General features: G+C 38.9%; 2 protein-coding genes across 4 annotated transcripts; one reads left to right on the top strand and one right to left on the bottom strand.

Annotated features, from left to right (window-relative positions):
- Positions 1-9,999: 9,999 nt before the first annotated feature.
- LOC104421182 (CTD small phosphatase-like protein 2) lies at positions 10,000-15,888 on the top strand. Of its 2 annotated transcripts, none has more exons than XM_039315018.1 (7): positions 10,000-10,218; positions 11,373-11,585; positions 11,786-11,907; positions 12,592-12,694; positions 13,687-14,244; positions 14,827-15,161; positions 15,344-15,888. In XM_039315018.1, the coding sequence occupies exons 2-7, from the start codon at positions 11,423-11,425 to the stop codon at positions 15,500-15,502; spliced, it is 1,440 nt and encodes a 479-aa protein (XP_039170952.1). In that variant the 5' UTR covers positions 10,000-10,218; positions 11,373-11,422; the 3' UTR covers positions 15,503-15,888. The 2 variants fall into 2 exon arrangements, with proteins under 2 accessions (XP_039170952.1, XP_010031352.2); XM_010033050.3 differs by having other exon boundaries at positions 10,002-10,218; positions 11,413-11,585.
- Positions 15,889-16,510: 622 nt separating this feature from the next.
- Positions 16,511-22,509, bottom strand: LOC104421181 (ABSCISIC ACID-INSENSITIVE 5-like protein 2). Of its 2 annotated transcripts, none has more exons than XM_010033047.3 (4): positions 22,276-22,509; positions 20,456-21,408; positions 20,258-20,329; positions 16,511-17,143 (listed from the first exon to the last, which is right to left on the bottom strand). In XM_010033047.3, the coding sequence occupies exons 2-4, from the start codon at positions 21,296-21,298 to the stop codon at positions 17,063-17,065; spliced, it is 996 nt and encodes a 331-aa protein (XP_010031349.2). In that variant the 5' UTR covers positions 21,299-21,408; positions 22,276-22,509; the 3' UTR covers positions 16,511-17,062. The 2 variants fall into 2 exon arrangements, with proteins under 2 accessions (XP_010031349.2, XP_010031350.2); XM_010033048.3 differs by having other exon boundaries at positions 20,456-21,401.

The following is a 22,509-nucleotide window of genomic DNA, read 5'->3' as shown; positions in this document are numbered from 1 at the left end:
TTCTAACTTGGCTAGGTTGAGAAAAATCCCGAACAAATAACCCATAATTTATATTTGCTTATGTTGATTTATGATTTCATGATTTGTCTTGAAAACCCTTAATCTTTTCAGCAAAATTGGGATCTTTTATGGTCTCCCTTTTTTTCCATTCCAAAAAACGATATAAATAAGGTATCTTTAGCTTTTTCTTCGTAATTTATACTTCCTTGCATTTCATATTTCGACGATTCTCTTTTTAATTTAAATTGCAATGTGAGATTTGAGAAAATCTTCAGCAGCACAATCTCCTGATCTCTTGTTCTTATTCCTTTTTTGGGGGCTCTAACTTGTTCTTATTCCAGACCGTGAAGAGTAACAGCCTTAATCGATGCTTGAAATATATTATCTACGAATATGCTTGGAGCGAAAGATCATTAACCTCTAAAAAAGAATAAATGGATGTTCAATTTAAAAAAAAAAAAAAAAAAAAAGGAGAGAATAGTAGCTTCTTCTTTTTAAATATCTTGACCAAGATTTTTATACATGGATATTTAGGAATTTAATTTTAAACTAACCCCAATAATAGCGGTTGCCAACCCTCTAACTACCATGTGCTTAATAAATTCGATATTGAGCGGAATATTAATGTAATGTCCTCCAACTTGATTCTATTTCTCTCGAATGAGTATTCGCCCACCTTGATAATGACAAAATATGCTTTTGTGAGAATAATGACACTAAATGGCATTTTAGCATATTAACGGTTGTAAAATAGTGTGCTTTTGAAAATTCCTTTTAGAAACTAAAATTTATGACCAATCGAGTCGAGTTGAGTCGAGCTTTAAGCTCACTAGTTAACACTCTCAACCGAATCGAGGATTGAGCTTTCATTTATTAGTTAACACTATACATGAAAGCACATTCACCTTACATTTTCATATTGTAGCGATTAACTTGGCAAAAATAGAATATTGTGCACACGAAGTGTCCAACAAGAACATGATCCCACTTGTGGGACATCATGTAATTACTGCATTGTCCATCAAATCAGCCATTTGTCGAGTACCTCATCACGGAAATGTCATTGAAACCTTAAGGTACATTAATTTGTAAGAAAAATATTTTTAAGAAGTTGTTTTAGAACTTTCAAATGTTTAGATGATGGAATATAAATCGATTTATGAAAAATGCTTTTCATTAATTGAAAATGATAAATTTATGTTTGGGGAAAACAACTTCCCTTTTTAACAAGAGAGAAATCACTTTTTGTAAACTATCACATAAAAGAAAACTCATCGTTTTTCTTAAAATGATTTTCTGAAAAATATATTTTTATCAAACATGCCTAAAATTAGTCCATTAATGTAAACCGATATAAAATTTACTAACCCGAAAATCTTTTTCATGGACACTACATACATGCCAAAAAACATAGTTTAGAAAGGACCAAAAAAAGGACACGTTGTTAGAATTAGTGAGACTCTTTCGATTCAAAGAACACAAACCTGAAAAATCCTTCTATGTAATTTCGAAACACGCACACCTAATCATATAACCTATAAATATTAGATACCTTGCTTACCATCGAACGTGATAATATAATGATAAAATGGTCATATCATCTTTTATAAGATCACGAGTTCGAATCATGCATGAGCTCATACAGTGTATCTGCATCGATCGCTTCAATCTTGCCCCTCCTATTCCACGCACTCAGGACGCGAGGGGACAGTGACTTGAGCTAGCAAATTCATCGATTAGTGCAGAGCTGAATATCGAGAGAGAGAGAGAGAGAGAGAGAGAGAGAGAGAGATTAGCTCATAGGATGAAATTGACTCTTCCAGTAAATTAAGCATCTCAATTACATAATTACCCTTTGACCAAAAAGTAAAATTACTCAATTGCCCCTCGCAGTACTTATCCAGAAGAGGAACTAGCAAATCGACAAACGAAGGATCTCTGGCTCTCCTTAGCTTTTTCTGTCTTTTCCTTTTTGAATACTCAACGTGATGGGATTGCCCTTTGGACCGAACAACGATCTTCGGTCCACATCAACATCCTGTCTCGACTCTCGGGTCTCGCGAATAGTCTCCCAGCTTTTGCTCAACGCACGATGTCATCCTCGAACTACTATCTTTTTCAATATGTTATGGTGTGGTCATCGAGCTACTGATAAATATTTAGGGACGACGTTGTCCATTAAACTAGAGTGACCACGTTAGATAAATTAAAATTAGGAGCAATATTATAGGTTAGATGGAAAGTTTAGAGACCATTTGATGTTTTCTTTAGATACAATGTTGGGTCTTTGTCCAATTAATGTTCACACTAGATTTCAAACCCACGAGGTTAAGAAAAGCTGTAGCGGAATCATTGGACGATGATATAGAAAAAGATGGGCCTGAACTTGAAAACAGACCCAAAACAAGGAAACTGAAGACTATGAGCAAACTGTGTTAGCCCACCAACAACACAAGTCAAGCGATGACTCAAGATACATTTGGTTTGGTATTTTCAAAATAGCAGCTTAGTTTAAATGACTTTGAGCAAATGCAAATGTCGTTTGGTAAACTATATATTCATAAACAAACTCAAGAAAATGTTGTTTGGTATAAAATGCATTTGAAAAGCCCTTTGCATGATTAACATTAGTTTTTTTTTTTTTAATTTGAATTTGAAAAAAAATAATGTATGCAACTTTTTTAATATGAATTTTGACAATAATGGTTAAATATATATATAATTTATTTATAAAAAAAAAAAAAGACAAAACCCTCCGTTGCTCGGTGAATGGCTACAACTATCGATGAGCCAAATTTGGCTTCAGCAACCATCTTGATCAAGGTCACCTGAGGTCGAGCGACCTTTGATGGCCCTCATGAGGGTCACGCAACCCTCATTAGAGGTCATATAACATATAAATATTAAACACCTCAGCTTACCATATACTAAACATATTTTAGAAAATGACCAAAAACAAGAGGACGCATTGCTGGAATTAGTGAGACCCCTTCTATCCAAAGGGCCTTGTGGAGAATCTCTCTCAACCTCAAGAACACAAATCCGAAAATCTTTCTATGTAATTTCGAAACACACATATGTGATCACATGACATATAAATATTAAACATCTTGACTTACCATAGGATGTGATAGCTTAGTGATAAAATGATCATATAATCTTTTATGAGATCACAAATTGAGTCATGACACGAGCCCATAATGCATAATTGCACCGGTCGTTTCTCTCTCGCCCCCACCAGCAAATCCATCAATTACGGTGGCGGAAGGACGAGAGAAAGATTCACTTGGAGGATGAAATCGACTCGTTCAATAAATTAAGTATGTCAATTACATAAATTGCCCCATACAGTACTTATCCAAAAGAGGAACTGGCAAATTGACAAACGAAGGGTCTCCCTCCCCTCTCTCTCTCTCTCTCCATGCCTTTTCTGTCTTTTCCTTTTTGAATACTCAACGTGAAGAGATTGTCCTTTGGACTGAACAACAGTCTTCGGTCCACATCATCATCTTGCCTTTCATGAACAGTCCTCGAATTTCGGTTCAATACACAATCTCATCTTTAAAATTTTAATTTATTCAATGTTGTCCATAGATTTTTAATCCGTTAATGTAATCCTCGAGTTATTGATAAATATTTGAGGTAATATTTCCATGTGCTTTATAACGATATTACACTGAATGAATTAAAAGTTTGGGAATAATGTTGCACATTGAACCAAAGTCAAGGGACCGTGCTAAAAAAAATTAAAGATTTGGGAACATGTTGAACATTAGATAATAGCTCATGAACCATTTATGTTGTTTTTCCTAAATCTAGCGTTGGGTCGTTGTCCAATTCATGTCCACACCAGATTTCGAGCCCACGAGGTTGAGAAAAACCCTAGAGGATCAGCAAAACTATGTATGATTGGACTCGAGCATACAAGAAACTGGGCCTAAACTCCAAAACGGCCCAAAACGAGAAAACCGTTGACTACAAGCAAACTCTACGGCCCACCAACAGCACGAGTCAAACGACGACGGAGACCCGGTCCACGAGTTTAACTTAAGTGTTAAGAATAAATAATACCATTCAAAAGACATAAGAAAATTAAGGAAAATTGACGGGAAAATGACATAGTTAATCCTTTGACTTTAGCTAAATATGCACTATGGTCTCTAAACTATCGGTAATTGTTTTTCTTGTGATCATTCCGTTCGCTCAAAAGACAAATCAAATGTTATTTGACATTGTGGATTATTATTTGCTAAGTTTGATATATATATATAAAGTGATGAATTTTGCATGTCCATCTACTTTTAAAAAAGAAAAAAATATATGGGGTGTTAACATGCTGTTGATATTTGATGCCATAAATTAGAAATGTGCAACCAAATTAATTATATCCGGGAACCATATCGAACCACCCATAAAATAGGTCCGGGATTGGTTCCTATTGGAATCGGTACGAGAACATGTTCAATTTTTTTGAACCAACTGTAATTAGTTTGGGAATGGGTTATGAGTGGATACCCACTCAAGAACCAAACTGGACCTGCTCTAATTAGGATCCGGTTTCAAAATCAGTTTTATAAGCTAAAAAACCAAATTTTTATTTCCTTTTTCCCTAAATTCTAACATCGGCACTCATTTTCCCTTTGTCCCTTCTCAAAACTCCTCGCTAGTCATTTCTCTTCTCCTAAATTTTTATGGATGAATGGGGAATAGTTTTATAATTTATATTTTATGTTATGTATTTGAACTTTTTCTCATTTACAATTGTACATAACTATGTTTTTTTTTTAGTGGATTAGGAATTTTGTTGTTCAACTTTTACTTTAAATAATTTCATACTCATGGTTTTCATACGACTTTGCTATAAATCACGAACTAAAAAAAGGAACAAAAAAATAAAATAGATTTCCAATAAACCCTAGAACTAGATTAGAAAAAGATGGTAGGTTTCATAACTAGTTTGAAGTAAATTGGGTAAGTTTCGAGGTCAAAAAACTAGGAACTAATTATAATAGGGTAATTTTCAGGTTTTTCAACCTCTAAAATGAATCGCAATATCTCGATTTGAGATGAATATTTTACGTGTATAATCAAAGTATAACCAATTTTTCGTGCACTATTCAGATTTAAATGGATTAGAAGTCACATCATCAGATTTCTTTAGTTTGAATTAATGGAATGATGGCATTAAATATTTAATGTAATCTAGGAATTAGATTAAATATCTACTAATAAATATTGGATGACATTGAACAGATCAATGATTCAGGAACAACATCATACACTAGACAAAGTCCAAGGACCAACTTTTTGTCATTTTCCCTAATTTGATAAATCTTTATGGCTAAATCCCCATCACTTCTTAATCATTATCTCGATGGTACTTTTAGCTCGGCGGAAATGCCTGATAAATATCTCTTGTTCGCATCACTTTCGTCGTGATATTCAAACGATCATCAATGCAGGATCTTCATCCTTTCCTCCAAATCAGACCCGAACATGGATCTCGAAGCGGATAGAACAAGTACAGAGAGGACCTACGCACATTTGGACAGAGGGTCATTCATTCACAAACTCGACTCCGCCTTATAGAATTCTAGCTTAAGCCGACTTGATTCGAAGATCCAAACGTACGTAATTTTTTCGCAACGACTTGACTCGGCGACTCGGCTTCGTTGACCCTTAATCCGAGTCAACACATAATGTTTTTCTCTACAAATGGTGAGGTGAAGAGAGATCTTTCTTCGGCAATTCCACCGCCGTAAAAGAAGAAGACATTTCTCGGAAAGCACAGTTAAACGAGCTTTGCGAATCAATTTCTCGAGAAATCGCAACTTGCACTGTCACGAATTGCTTGAATCGTTCAAACACGTGTAGCAGCAATGCCTGCTGAAAAGGGCCAACCCGACCATCGAAGAACTTCACCTTTTTGACCTCATTTCCGGGAAAGAGCCCGCGATATTCGAACTCCGACGCGACCCCATTCGATCATAGTAACGTCGTCCCTTTTTCCTGAATGACGCCACTTCAAGGCGCTTTAAACGTAACCTCTTTTATCTCCTTCGTCCATTTATAAGGAAAATGACACGGACCATTTTGAATTTTGATTCAATGTATTATGTCATATTTGAATTTTTAATTCGTCCAAGTGTTTCTTAAATTATTAGTAAATATTCAACCTAGTCTCTAAATTATATAAAGATATTTAATACCGTTCTTATATCGATTCAAGTTAACGAAATCCGTTGATGTGATTTTCAATTTGTTAAGTTTAAATGATAGGTAGCATAAAAACAATCACACTTGAGTTGTCCAAGTAAGATGTACATCTTAAATCATAATACGACAGTCTATATCATCAAATAATGATTAACATGTTAGAGCGTATTTGGTAACATTTCTATTTCGTAGAATAATTTTTGAACAAAAATAGTTTTTTTCTATTTATATTCTGAGAAGTCATAAAAAAATAATTTATGAGTATAAGAACACGCTTGGTAATTGCAAAAATTTATATTCCATAAATAGAAATACGTTTGATAAACTTATATAATTTTGTTTTTTCTTTTAATTTTTCAATATTTTTATTATATTTTCTTCTTCATTTTTTTTTTTTCTTTCTTTTCTTTTGGATCGTGACCTCACTTAGATCTTGCGAGGCCAAGTTCGCCCAACCACCGGTGAGGCTTGGTCTTGTCGGGCCACTAATGGGCAGATGCCGGTGAGGCAGCGGGCCTATCGGTGATGCTTCGGCGAGGTCGCCGACCATGGCCGAGGCCGGCGACCGGCCAAAAGGAAGAAGAAGAAAAGAAAAAAGAATAAGAAAAAGAGAAAAAAATAAGCATTTTCTTGAAATTGTTCATAGGAACAAGAATGGTGCGTTTGCAGAACGCTTTCCGATCAAAAATCGTTCTAGGAAATAGAAATAGAAAAATTATTTTGCTCCAGGAACAATTTTTGAAAGTAATAAGGCGTTTGGTAAACTTGTTCTGGAATAAAAAATGAATAAAAACATTTGGTAAATTTATGTTCTTTTTTGTTTCTTTTTATTCGTTTCTTTTTTTTTTCTTATTTTGGCCGGTCCCAGGCTTGGCCATGGCCGGGCGGCCTCGCCCAGCCCATGGTGAGGCTCGTCGCCCCGACGAGGCCGAGCCTCGTCGTGGTTGGGCGAGCTTGGACTTGCCCAATCCGGCGAGCCCGAGCTCACCCGCCTCCCTGTTGTGCCGCGAGGCTTGGCTCGCCAGGCCGGCGAGGTCACCGGACTCGATAGCGTCGTTGGCCATGGCCAAGGCCAAGAACCGGCCAAAGAACCAAAAAAGAAAAAGAAAAGAAGAAAAAAAGAGAGGAGAGAGAGAATTTGTTCTTAAAATTGTTCAAAACAAGAAACACGTTTTCTTGTTTATTGTTTCTGCTCAAAATGTGTTTAAAGGGAAAAAAATAGATTTTGAACAAAAACGCAAACAAACGCGCTTCGAATTTTTTTTTATTTCCTTGAATAAAAACGGAATTTTTGTTCATAAACAGAAAAAAAAAAAGAATGTTAACAAATAGAGCCGAAGCAACTTTTTTCTATTTTTTATTTATGTTCCAAATCTGTTTCCAAAAACAAAAGTTTTATTAAACATGTTTTTGTTCTTTTTGTTCATAACAAAAGAATATAAATTTTTATTTGGGAAACAAAAATACTTTTTGCCAAATAGGGCCTTCACACCTTGATTCTTTTCATTTTTATTAAACAAATGGATAAAAAGATGGACGATCCACGTCATCAATTAATTTTTAATTGATCATTCGAGCAAATAGTAGGGGTGGTCAATTTCCATATTCGGTTTGATTGCAATGTGGAATCGAGAATCAGAATGATTTTGTGAATTTGGAACCAATGACCAAATTGGTTGATCGTAAACTGAGAATTGTTCAGTGAAATCGGTTAGTTTTTTTGCCAGTACTTTATTCCCTTCACTTTTTTTTCTCACTACTTAGAATTGGATCGAGATAGTGTTTAGTTCACAATTTATTATTTTTTTTAGAATTGGATCGAGATAGTGTTTAGTTACAATTTATTAATTTTTTGAAAAAATAATAAATAAAAAGTAAATTTAGTTTGCTAATTGGGAGTTGAACTATCCGAAACACCGGTTTTACTTTTACAAACCGAGAATTAGACCAACCCTACTAGAAATATGACCAGATTGACTGGTTCAATTCTCCATTAAAATTTGGAACCGAACTACTTGGACACCGATTCTACGTTTAAGAATCAAGAACTAGATTGATATTCCCAAGAATTGAATCAAAAAGACTAGTCTGGTATGGTTTGGACAATTTCCAATTTGGACAGTCCGTTTTGCACATCTCTAGCAAACAAAATAACAATATTTAATAAAATAAAAATTTCGGGACAGCGTTATAAGTTGGACCAAAATCGACGTACTATTCACATAATTTTCAATTTCTTTTTTTTTCCCCACTTTTACCGCCACACCACATCGCAAAAGAGAATCCCCCCAACCCCCTTCGCGCGTCGGGATGATTTCACTTCGTAGGAAAGAGCCCGCGATATTCGAACTCCGACGCGACCCCATTCGATCAGAGTGACGTCGCCGTTTTTTTCCTGAATGACGCCACTTCGAGGCGCTTCAAACGTAACCTCTTTTATCTCCCCCGTCCTTTTTATAAGGAAAATGATATGGGCCATTTTGAATTTTGGTTCAAAGTGTTATATCATATCTAAATTTTTAATTCATTCACGTGTTCCTCGAATTGTTAGTAAATATTCAATCTAACATCTAAACTATATAAATATATTCAATACTGTTTTTATGTCGATTTAATTTAACGAAATATGTTGATGTGATTTTCAATCCATTAAGTTTGAATGGTAGGTAGCAAAAAAAAAAAAAAAAAACAATCACACTTGAATTGTCTAAGTAAGATGTACATCTTAAATCACAATTCAACAATCTATATCATCAAATAACAATCAACACGTTCACGCCCTAATTCTTTTCATTTTTATTGAATAGATGGATAAAAAGATGGACGATCCATGTCATCAAATAATGTTTAATTGATCATTCAAGCAAACTATAGGGGTAGTCAGTTCCCAAATTCAATTTGATTGCAATGTGGAATCGAGAGCCAGACCGATTTCATGAATTTGGAACTGAGGACCAGATTGGTTGATCCTAAACCATAAACTGTTCCAATGACATCGGTTAGCTAATTTTTGCTACTACTTTTTTCTCATTATTTTTTCCCACTACTTATAATCGAATAAAGATAGTATTTAGTTCACACGTTATTAATTTTTTGAAGAAATAATAAATAAAAAAGTAAATTTAGTTTGCTTGGTTTGATTCTCCTTAGTTTGCTTGGTTCGATTTTCCTTGGAATCGGGAGTCGAACTGTCCAAACACTGATTTTATTTTTATGAACTAGAATTGGAACCCGCTATTGAAAATATGACTAAACTAACTAATTCAATTCCCAATTAAAATTTGGAACCGAACTACTTGGACACCGATTTTAATTTTAACAATTAAGAACTAAATTGATATTCCCGAGAATTGAATCAAAAACTAGTATGGTCTGGTTTGGACAATTTCCGATTTGGACGGTCTGTTTTGCACATTCCTAGCAAACAAAATGAAAATATTTAATAAAATAAAAATTTCGGGACAACGTTATACGTTGGACCAAAATTGATGTACTGTTCACGTCATTTTCAATTTATTTTATTTTTTCCCCCACTTTACCGCCACACCACATCGCCAAAAAAACCCCCAAAACCCCCTCGCGCGTGGGGATGAGCTGTGCCGTGCTGAGCTGGAAATCCTCGGCAGCACACGCGTCGACCTCCCAACGGCTCCCCCGCGCCCCCTCGATCGCATCCCGACCGTCCATTGTCCGATGTCGTCCCCGAGAAGCGAAATGCTTCCTCCCCTGCCTTGCCTGGTTCCTTCGCTGATTCAAATGATTGGGCCTTCTTCGTTCGTTTTCTCTCTCTACTTTCTCTCTCCTCCGCTATAAAGAGGCGCCCGTGCTCGCTTCATACGACCCTTTTGACTCCCCCCCACCACCACCATCTCGGGTCCTCTTCTCCTCTCTCTTCCCGAATCGTTCGTAGAGAGAGAGAGAGAGAGAGAGAGAGAGGGGGAGGGAAGGAGGGAGAGGCGGTGGTGGAATTGGAGCCGCGCTGCTGCTGATTTCACTTCGTGGGTAAGTCGGTTTGCTTCGCAAGCTTCGACATTTCTTTTCCTCCTTCCTTGCTTCCTTCGATCGGGCAATCGCTTCTGCGGCGAGTCTTTTCTTCTGGGTGTTTTGAGGTTTTTTTCCTGCTGGGTTTTTTGGGGTTTTTTCTGGGTTCTTCTCCGTTTCTTGGTCGATGGTCAACTTGGGGTAGGGGGTTTTGGGTTTCGATTACATGGGTTCAAAGAGGGTCGGTCGTTGACCCCCGACGACGAGCGCTTTCAAGTTCGTTCCTTGCTGTCTCAATTTGTCGTTTTCAAATTTTGTTTATGCTTTCTCTGGGTTTTTTTTCTTCTTTCTTTCCCTTTCATTTCCTTTTGGTTATGTTTTGTGGACGTGCCGTGAATGGTTTCCCGAGTTCGGAATTAGTCTGACGAAAAGATGATTTTTTTTGAATTTCTAGTTCGAGGTGGATCTGAGGGTAGGAGCTAAGATGCTTAATTGGCTGGATCTGTTCGCCACCTCGAGCATCTCTCTCTTTTACGTGAAATTTGCGACTCTTTTCGGAAATTTCTTGGTCGTACGGTGCTAATTGCTCGCTGTATCGTTGGTGGGTTTTGAATTTCTGCTCGATGTCCTGTAAAAATCGTTTCTTTCAACAACATCGTTACTTTTTTGGTTTGCTGGGTTCGTTAGATCAGCATCACAGCCCGGTGGAGCCTACCCCAACATTTGGAACCTAGATAATTGGAGTCGGGCTTCACAATAAGTTACCCATTTTTTTTTTTCCTTTCAAGCCTCAGCCAAGAACGTAACTTGTGCAAAGTTGCCCCTTTTTTTCACTTTCTAATTTGTTACGTTGTTTGTGTTATAAGGCCTATGCTGTGTTTTTTGAATGAAATCAACTGTACCGATGTTGGTCAAACTGTGGGGTTGGATGAGTTTTTGGGCATAACTATCAGGATAAGCAATTGAGAGATGGCTGACATAGTGTTTACCCAAAACGGTAGTGATATGAGTAAAAGCTTCTTGAGATGCACTCATGACATATTTTTCTGTATATATTAGAGATTTATTTCTTTTCCTTCGGCTAAATATTGTTGATAATTTCTGACCCTGATGATTTCTGCAATTATGAACCTACATGGCTTGTGTATCTGGTTCAATTTTCTATTCTCTCTTAGGGAAGATATGCTCTGAATTGGTGTTTATGCTATTCAACAGCTGAGGATCGATGCCGGCGCTACAAATGAAGCCCAAAGCCCTCATGAGTTGTGAGAGAGATGGATACCTGCATAGGTTATGTCAGGACTCAAGTAAAATTTCTAAAAAGAAGAGCTCTTTGTTGTGTAAATCCCATGAAGTGATAGATGCGGAGACGGTTGAATGTCAAAATGGTATGTTTTGTCAGGTTCATAGTTTAGTGTCTTAGAAGTGAATTTCCACATACACCCATCTGTGTGTGTGCATGTGGTTTTGGGCTTGAGCGGACAGACATGCTTGAGCCCTGCGTACTTGCCTGGTTCATGCAGAATTTGACCCCTGTTATGATTTTGACTTCAAGTCAGATTTAATCTGGTGGGTTTTCGTGATGTAGGAGTGATATCAGAAGAAACCATAATTGACGAAGCCATTCATTCTGAAAAAGACAGCCAGCAGAACATCATTGTGGCCCAAGAACGATTGTTATTCTCTGCAGATCTTAGCTCTGCAATAGATGTAAGTTATTACTTTTAGAAGCTTTTCTGAATTAGTACACGATGCCAGGGGCCTTTACTAGAATTCCTGTATCAGACAGCTTGTTATAATTTTTCACATCTCGTTCAAGGAACTCTTTCTTTCAGGATTATGTTCTTTTAACTACATTGAAAGCACAAACTGCTCATTGATTCTTTCTGGAATTTACCTCATCATTAGATTGGTTTGTTTCAAGTTCAAATTTGCATTCATTTTCCTTTTAAGAAAAGGGAAGAAACGGTTTTCCTTCTCTCCATTTGAAGGATATTGTGGAAAATGGTATTGCAACTCTGTATCACTGAGCATTGTCGAAGCAAGTATTTAAAACAAGTCAGAAAATATATGGGATCGAACTATGCAGTCTTTTAGTGGATTTAGTGGATTGGTACACATTCATTAGTCGGCAGTACGAATATGAATCTTTTCTGAATGGACAGCTTCAAGTATAGAGACAGCTTCAATTATTAATATGAATTATTTCTTTGGGATTTTGGAAACTTCAATGACTATTAGCTGATGGAAAATTATGGGAACTGAATATGTATTCAGATTGAAAATTTCATGCCTTTCTGTAATTCCTAATAAAAAGGTCCTGTGCGTTCACATAATCTTTCTGGAAGATTATAATTGTTGTCATCTGATTTATTGACTTGCTTTTCCTGGCAGGACTCTTCACAGGCTCCATTTCCTTCACCCTTGGAAAGTGTCTCCTCTATCCCTGTAGAGTCCAAGGTCACCAACTGCGACTCAAGTGCTTCTGATGATATAGGTAGTTGGGCTCAGTTACCCCTTAAAATCCAGTGTCTTGATTTTTTGTGTGGCAGTATTTTTCTTCTTGGATGCACAATTTAATTTGCGAGGATCTTCCGTGCAGTAGCCATTTTTCTTTGGTCAATTTAAATCCAGGAAGAAAGACTGTAAAAGGACATATTAAAATCAGGATGGAAGATGATAGTGAACGTTGGATTGATCTTGTTCTGTAAATCTCTCAGGCACTTGCTTTTAACATTATCAATGTTTAGGATGGCATATTTACTGTTGAGATCGATACTGCCTGGTCATAATATTTACAGTGTGGGACCTATTGGTTCATGTATGAGATGGGTTGTATCGTTGGTACATTCCAGCTAGCGCTTCTTCTTTTGCCATGATCCATGGAAAGTGTCAATTTGGAGCTCAAAATGTCTGACTAAAACTAAGCAACTCTGAACCCCAGAAGATTAAGAGATCCTTAGAGAGGAACTTTCCACTGGTAGGACAGAGCAGTTTAGATGGGCTAAAATTCCTCTACCACCTTCTGCTCTGCTATAGCAGTGAGAGGGACTCACTAAACCACTCTAAGTCAATTGCAAAACCATGGAAAGGCAAAATGAGTGTTATCTTTGATTGTAAAGACAATCAAAGATAACCATAGAAAGACGATCAGGAATTCTGGCTCTCCTGTATATTTTGGAGTTGGCCACTTTAGTATGTGTATCAATCTAAGCAGAGAAGTGTCTTGGGGTACTTGTGACATATCGGACGTGATTAGTTTCTTAAGACAGTTTTAGTGTTTACAGTGGCTCTTTTCTTGTATAAGCGATGAGGTATGACTCCCCTGGTGTAATTGCAAGTTCAGATTGCTGTATGTCCCACCTTTTTCATATCATTTGGGACCAATGTTTATTAGACAACACCTGTTGATTTCCTAGTACGTGCTTACTCTTTCCGTTGTCTTATAGAGTCTTTCTGATGTCCATATTATCTTTTCTCATTTGTCAGCCATAGGGAGGGAAGATTATCCTGCGAAGAAGCCACTGGAAATCAACTCTGATAATACTAGGAGCACTAATTGTTCCAGTCATCTGTCTTCACATGATTTGGATCTACACTTCTTGGATGACGATGATGGTAACACTAGGAGAGATGGTGATGGGGCAACGGCATTAGATGATATTATGAAGAGTAACCTTGTTCAGCAGCTCGGATGGACTGAATCCAATATGCTTGTTGATATGACTGGGAATTGTGTCATGTTGCCCTTTCCATTTCCGGAAGAAACAATAAATATGTCTATTTTCCAAGCACAGACATTAAGTGACGAGCTCTTGAATTCAGAGAGTGCGATATTTAATATGGTGACCCATCATTCAAGAATTTGTGATCAGGCTCTTGCTAACTCCAGACCTGCTGATTCAGTTGAAATGGACTCCTTTGATCCCATGTTGTTTATTAGAAATTTTCTTGACCTATCTGATCTGGAAGCTAACTCCCTGCCAGCACTACTGCCCAAAGAAACATTAAGAGGGAAGCACATCACCTTAGTTCTTGATCTGGATGGTAGGTGCACTTTCTTCTCTTTATATAGAGTTTCCTCCCATGTTTTGACTTTTGATTGTCGTGTTCCCTCTTGTGTTCTGGTTCCATTTATTTTTATCATTGTTTTGAGGAACCTAGGTTTTCCCTTGGATAATCTGACAATCAACTTCTTGAAATGATATTTGGTATACCCTTAGATAATCTGAATCTCAATAAACTTCCTGTTTGCAGCAAACAGTACTTTTGTTTCATATTTGTGCTTTTCTGGAAAATCAGGTTTTGGTAATTATTCGAGGGTTAGACTGCACAAACGATCTTTAAGCAGTGAGCACTCCTGCGCATGTCTAAACTGCCTTATCATAATGTTTATTTGGGAATTTATTCATTTTTCGTTATATTCTATTTTGTTCCGAGCTAGACATTTGAAAGTTAACATAATCTTTGCTGCTATTTTTAGCATCACTTAACTTTCTTCGCAAAGATTGTGAAGATTACTGTTTCTCCATGTAGATAGCTGCATTTTTGTTTACTTGATAGAGGTTCCAATTTTTATTGCTCAAAGATCAGAACTTATGTTGACGTACATCTGCTGCAACATTACAGAAACTCTCGTCCACTCTTCTTTGGAACCGTGTGATGCAGACTTCACAATACAAGTTTCCTTGAACATGGAACAGCATACTTTTTATGTTCGTCAGAGGCCTTATCTCCAGACATTCTTGGAAAAGGTGTCGGATATGTTTGAGATTGTACTGTTTACAGCCAGCCAGAAATTTTATGCTGAACAGCTTCTGGATCACCTGGACCCTGATAAGAAGTTCTTCTCTCGTCGGGAATATCGCGAAACATGTGTACTATCGGATGGTATTTTCACTAAAGATCTGACAGTCTTGGGAGTTGATCTGGCAAAAGTTGCTATAGTTGACAACTCTCCCCAGGTTGGTTTATCCTCTCCTAGAAACTTTGCCTTAATATGGTGTCGAAACTTTTGATGAGCTTAGATGAATTAAAAAAAAAAAAAAAAATGGAAGGAAAAAAACCAGCCCTTCTGTGTTCAAGAATACAGTTGTCCATATGTTTTGTCAATAGCTCCTCTAAGTCTGTTCTCTATGCATCTTAGGTATTCCGGTGGCATGTGAATAATGGGATCCCAATCATGAGTTGGTTCGACGATCCATCGGACCGTGAGCTGATTTCGCTACTTCCCTTCTTGGAGAGTCTGGTTGAGGCAGACGATGTTCGTCCTATCATTGCAAAGAGATTTGGTGGTCAAGAGTGAGTTTGTCGCATACGAGAATCCGGCTAGTCGAAGCAGTAGGTCTGGGGCTCTTAACGAAGGGGGCTTGAAGAATCTTGAGTATTGACTTATGCTTAGCTTTGGCTTTTCAGTAATAATTGGCGATTAGACTTGTGAGCAGATTTTTATCTATATTTCTTCTTTTTTGGGGTGGCCCGCCGGGCTGGTTAACTATAGCCGTAGTTATAATTTGATTGGAAGTAGAAGCCTTGTGTAAATTGTAGTTGCTGCTTGTGAGGTTGTCCAAGGTGTATATAATTTTTGACTGGCAGTACAGGTCTCCCCAATTGTGTATATCCATCCAAGTTATAGGATTTTATTGTTCTTGATTTGCTTCAGTAATAAATATCGATCGTGAATTGTGTTCATGCTGCTCCTTTCGCCATTCGCTGATAGAAGTTACCCTCGTATTTTAGCATTTGCCTGAATTGCTAAATGACAAAGGACATTTTCCATTTTTCCATTTTCTAGGTTCCTAGCCATAAAAGATATTTTCAATTGAAATATTGAAATATTGATGTAACTGATGAGGATCTGACTAACCGGAAGAGTTCCGCAAATTCCTTAGTAATTGATCAAGCTACTTTTGACTTTTTATTTTTATTTTTTGGGTTTGATCTCACCTTCACAATGCTCGAGGCTTTACCACTTGAATACATACACAATTTTAGGAAAAAGGTACTTTTGTCAAGTGTCAAAAAACTTGTGTTGGTATAAAATTGAAAGTCCCTTCCTTTCCCAACGTACAGCTGAGAAAGTCAATTATTTAGTACATATATCGGGTTCAATTCATGAGTACTGTCCCCACAAACTTGTTTGCTCTGTATAGCAATCATTTTTTACATAAATTCTCTCTCGTTCAGCTCAAAACAGATGAGCATAGGCTATAATATCAAGTCCGGAATTCGATTTAGGTGGTTTCATGTCCTAATAGGCTGGACCTTAACACAGCTTCAAAAGGTAAAATGAAGCAAGAGTAATGCCTCTATAGATATGAAGTTCCAGACTTTTCGCTGGACTGAGGTGAGGAAAAAAAATATATCAGAATGTCGACAACCCCTTTGGCATTAACAATCGGTACTGTTTGTTGAAGGGGAAGAAATCAAACGCCCAGGATTTGGCAATTGGATCAGACCAAGCACAGCAACCCGTGAAGGAGAATAGCTCAACCAAAGAGATCAAGCGGTTACTGGCAAGAATGACAGGATACAAATACTTACAAAACTGCTTAAGAATCACAATTCTCACAGCGATACACAACTAAGAAAATCACAAACAGTACAATGATCCCATCGACACACTAAGGAAGCGAATTAAATATAAGCAAAATTTTTTTAAGGCTCAGACAAATATCAGAAAGCACCTGAAATACGCGACTTGACGGGCTTTGGTTTCATTTCTATGTTATTAGAAAGCACCTGAAATGCGCGACTCGACGGGCTTCGGTTTAATTTCTGTCTTCCTCGGGTAAACCAAATCAGCCAACCATGAAGGCATCGTTATATCTACAGAACCTTCAGATACAGCATACGGAAGCAGATGTCAAAATGGGGCTGATGTAGTTCTTCGCAGCTGATACTTTGGCTCAGGAGGGGGTGCACATGGCAACAGCATCTCGAACTCCTGCAAAATTGAAGTACAACCGATTTAATGACTCATAAAGCAAAATACAATTGACTGAACAACAAAACCATAACAAACACCATGTATTCGAGACACATAATTTACAATGGGATATAAGTGCTTGCAATTTCCATTTGAAACGGGTTTCATCAGCTAGTTGACAGAGCCAAGGAAAACCAATAATTCTTTTCTGCCAGTCTTCTAGATAACAGTAATGACATAGTTGAAACCAAGAAGGTAAAAAAATTCTTCAAAGCAGGTTTCTCCAGAAGAAAATTTTCCAACGAAGATCTCATCGAGTTAACTTTTTTTTATAAAAATTTTTGTAGGGTAAGGAACACCGACTCTAAAGTCTAAAAATGCCAGAGCATGCTCAGACACGGTGCGTTTGGGAACCACTTATCCAAAGCCCCTTGGGCTAAAAAAACCCTTGGGCAAATGCATGTACCTTTGGCAAATTTTTTGGAGAGCTTTGGGGAGATGCAACTATATTTCCAGAAGCCTCTAAAGACCTTTAGCTTAAGGTAGGTCTGGAGGTACTTTGAGTTTCGAGCATTTCCGGCATATATTTTTTTCTTCTTCCAACTTTGTCATCGCTAAACTTTCATAATTCTGACAACGTCCCCACCTCGTGCGACGTGACCGGCAATAGTTCAGGCTGTCAGCAAGGCCAAGTCTAACTGCTGGCAAGCTAGTCTGGCACTGGTCAGCCTCGCCTGAGGTCAGGCAACCTCAGGCAGCGTCACCTGTGTTGCACGATTTAGGCGAAGCTTGAGGTTGCGCGACCTCAGGGGAGGCTGGCTGGTGGCTAGATCTGGCCGCTGACAGTTGGCTGGCAGCCGATTTGGCTGGCTAGCGGCTGAGTTCCACTGACAAAGGTTTGAGGATTTAAAAAGAAAAAACTAGCCAAAGTCCTTTCCAAAGTGCGGCTTTTTTCGAATGGCATCTAAGTCAATGTTGTTTTTAAATTACACTTAACCAAATACTGTTTGCATTTTGGAAAAACCCTCGCCGAAAGTCCACTTAATCCTCAAACTAGCCCACTTGTGCAAGTTCCTTGCACCAATGACAGTTATGACAGGATCGCGCAACCAGAATTACCAGGAAACCAACCCCAGACATCAAAATTTTGAACTTAATAGCCTAGTTCCAAAAAGCAAAGCTTCCTAACCTCATCTTAAAAAACAGGCAACAAAAGTCTAGGATCCAAAAAGAATTTTGTGGCTAGAATGATTACCAAAAGAAAGCTCATTTAATCTGGAAAGTAAAGGGGATACTCGGAAAAAGTACCAAAGGGTAGCAATCCGATACCCCATATATATGGACCATCTATCAGACCTAACAAAGTGCAAAGCCATCTATTATTGGTAATAAGAACGAATGTTGCAACACACTCAACTGTTCTGTGGTTTTCTCCAATTATCAATCACCGCATTTATCTTTCCATTTGCAGAAGCACCCAGGATACAATTTGCCTGAGCTTAATAGCTATTGCCATAAAAATACTTAATTCCATCTACACCCAAATCCACAGCCTCAGATACAAAGAGGAAAAACCACCGCAACACCTTAACTTACACCTTTTTGATTAGCAAATAATACCCTATACATTCATAAAGTGGTAATCCATTACCTAGTCAGCAAACAGAACTACATTTGCAATCTTTGTCCTGTGGTAAGAAATGCACTGAATTTCTTTTCCAGCCTCTTGTGAAAGGCAGCATGGGGACATAACCATATCCCATAGGCCAGTCGAGAGCAAGAGCACTAGAACACTAACAGAATAAGGGCCATGGCCCAACACCACAACCAGAACATTTTCCTCAAAACCTCTAACATTTTAGAATAGGAGTCCGGAATCTATACCAGGCATAACTCTTACACAAAATGCTCCTAAAATTTCAGTTAATTCCCCAGCCACCTACCTAAGCCAACATGCTCGACCGACAAAGATTCATCACTCCTCAACATTATGCAAAAACAACCGTAATATCTTCCTCCACAATTTCCAAGTTAGACTGACAAAATTCAAGTATGAAGCCATCAATCCCAGAAAATCATGGCCAATTCTCCTCTTCTAAGGTTAAGATATCTTCACTTCCGGATGACGAAAGACTATAAATATCTCTCAAGTCCTCTTCCTACAATGGAAAACTATCCACTCTATTGTCTGCACAAACCTAATTTCAACCGAAACTCCTTATGCCACTTAATAACGGCTTTCCCTTGATGAATGTCATTCATCCAAGTTCAAATCCACAACCACTGTACTACATTTTCGCAATCTCAAGCAGAAGGGGAAGTTCTTTTGGTCATTGTCCCCCTTTTGCAATTATTATGCTACAGACAGCATTTGTGACCTCATGCAGAAGGGCAAAAAATGCTTTGCACTCTTTTGTCCCTCTCTCTCGCCTGTCGAGCCTATGAGTCCATTCATCTTTCCAGTGACACCCTTTTTTCGGCTTGACTTTTCCAATATTATCCTATTTGACATTTTATGAAAGGGATAGCACCTTTCACAGCCTTTGAGTCAAGAAAACCAAATTCAGACAAAAGACTTGTGTACCTAGTCCTAAATTGTCCAACCTAAGTACTGTGTCTCAATCTCAGTTTTCAAGTTTGCCCAGCACTGTTGGCCATGCTAAAGCTGGTAAACCTATAATTTATTAGGAAATCCATCTCTGTAAGAAAATCCAAGAAATCATAGACTTTATGGCACATTATTCATATCAAGAAGAAGTAAACCCCATCACCAGGAGAAGCACAAGATGATGGCAGAAAGTTGAGATAAGAGCAATAAGCACAAGTTTATTTAGGTCTTCTTATGAGAGGAGAGTTGAAGCTTTTCGAGTGAGGGATTCTTCCCAAAATTCAGCAAAAGTGAAATGCTCCTCCTTCAGTTCAACTCTCCTGCATACACAGAGCCTTTGCCATAACTCCACATCTCTCATAAGGCTACAGGACAATATGAGGTCACTGCTAGGAAGTTGGAACCTTAGGGTTTTTCATCAAATGGCCAACCCACAGAACACCGAAGTTGCATAACAGACTATAAACCGGAAATCAAGTGAGAGAAACAAATATTAGAATACTGTCCTTAAATGAAAGATTGACCTTTCGTTTCCTCAGCCTTTCATTTTCCTCTTCTAGCCGTGAAACTTTGTTCTCCAGTTCACTTGTGTAAGCCTGTTTGGAGTGACAAATAAAATTAGGTAAAATTGAAAAAGAGAAACAAGCAAACATTTTGACATTACAGAAAGACCATTCTCTGAGTCAGCCAAACTTAAACAACCAGAACAAGCCAAAGCCTACCTGCTTCCTTGCTCGTGAACGAGCTGCAGATTCCCGATTTTTTATCATGCGCTTTTGCCTCCTTTCAACACTCCTATCTACTACATCTTCATGAATGCCTCTTTTCCTACCACTTGTCTGTGAATCTGACAATGTTCCCATCAATGGTGAAGGTAAAGCAAGCTGGTTATCAGGATATGGAAGGTCCATCATGGAACCAGCTCCCATTTGCAGAGGCTGTGGCATAGTCTGAGCTGGCATGTAAATACCCATTATGTTTTGTTGTGGGTGAGCAAACTGAGGTTGTGGGTACTGCATCCACTGTCCTTGAGGAGGAACTTGTGGTGTAATGCTGGGGTCGACCCCGCCAATGTTACCTGTGCTCCTTTTATCCGAAGATGACTCAACGACAACACCTGCTTTTACTAAGAAGTCCTCCAAGGTCATTTCTCCTAAAGTGGGTTGTCGTTCCTTAGATTTATTTTCTTCCCTGTTCTTATTTTGCTGTATATCTCTCCATACCTCATCGACTGTCTTCTTGCTCAATGCACCAGTTAATGAAACGCTTCCCTGACGGGGGAGAGCATTTTGATTAGCCACAGCCGTGCCCTCAACATCCATAAACATTGACTGACCGGCCTCAGCTGTCCAGACATTCTTCAAAAGCTCGTCCAGGTTCATGCTGCTCAATGGCTTCCCTAAATCACCCAACTGGTTTTGAACCTCATCAAGTGTGAGACTGTATATTGAATTCTGCCGAGTCAATGGCTGAACTTCAGTGGATTTTCCATTATTGCCACCGCCACCTCCAGCATTACCGCTGCTGCCGCCGCCGCCTTGTGAAGCCATTGTTTGAATCCCCATTCAACAGGCTAATCTAGCCTTATCGGGTCAATCCAATATTGGGGTCATAACTCTACCGACGACGGACCTCAAGCCGACAAAACTCAGATGCAAACCAGGAAACCTGCAAGCTGAAACCAATACCAGCATAGAAACACCATCAAATGCCAGCACTTCTCAACGAGCACTTCAAGCTTAGATCAACGTATATGGAACCCATTTACAAGAAATGGGCATGCATCAGAAAGATGGAGAAGCAGATCCCTACTAGGACAGGAATATACAAAATGCAACAGAACCTCAACACATAAAAGCACCATCACTCTCCACTCCAGCCACAGGTGTCTAAAAAACTAAGAGCTGATCGACAGAAGAAATATAGAAATAAGCATGGAGTTGTCGTCAAGGGACACATCTAACGACAAGAAAGCTGAAATTAGAAACAACTTTCCTCCGACAAAAACAATCGACCTAAACCCCAAAGGAAAAAAACAAAGAAACATATTAATCAGTCAAAACAACACAAAAAGGGGGGGAAAAAAAGCTCCATTGCGCCGGAGCGCCAGTCAGCAGCAAAAAGAGCTTCGACAATCAACCAAAACCGGCACGGCACTCGACATTAAAATTCAGGAAGAGCGACACAATGATCGGATCAGCTGCATGCAAGAAGAGAAATCGCCGCCATTTCACGTCGCGCCTGTACAAACCAGCAATCGAAACCGCACTCATCCGCTCACACATTCCCCAGCAGCGACGGAATCACGCAACGAGAAGAAGAAGAAGAAGAAGAAGAAAGAGAAGAGATTCCCGAAACAGCACGAGATCATCATTGGCGAAACAGCTCTGCATGCACGAAAAAATCCGAAGAGCATCGACCCCGAAAGACCCCAAAATTCCCGCCCCGCCCGAAGCGCGAGGCGCGATTCTCCCTCCGTTGCGCAAATGCAGCACAGGAACGCGACGACGGGAGGCGAAAGAGCTCCGCGAGAGGTGCTTACTGGCGCGAGCGCGGGGGAAGGCGATCGATCCGCGAGCGGAGGAGGTGGTGGTGGCGGTGGCGGCGGAGCTCCTGCCTCCGCCGTCGTCGGCGGCGGAGCGCGGATTGCAGGGGAGGGGCGGCGAATCTTCAGTTATTTCGCAGTCGCTCGCGGGTGGCGGAGAGCAGTTCGCAGGCGCGAGCACGAGCGAGCGAGAGCAAGAGAGAGAGAGAGAGAGAGAGAGAGGGAGAGAGC

This window comes from Eucalyptus grandis, chromosome 1 (assembly GCF_016545825.1).
Source record: "Eucalyptus grandis isolate ANBG69807.140 chromosome 1, ASM1654582v1, whole genome shotgun sequence".
Taxonomy (NCBI): Eukaryota; Viridiplantae; Streptophyta; class Magnoliopsida; order Myrtales; family Myrtaceae; genus Eucalyptus; species Eucalyptus grandis.
The sequence above is the reverse complement of the archived record's forward strand: the minus strand, read 5'-3'. Positions and strand labels throughout refer to the sequence as shown.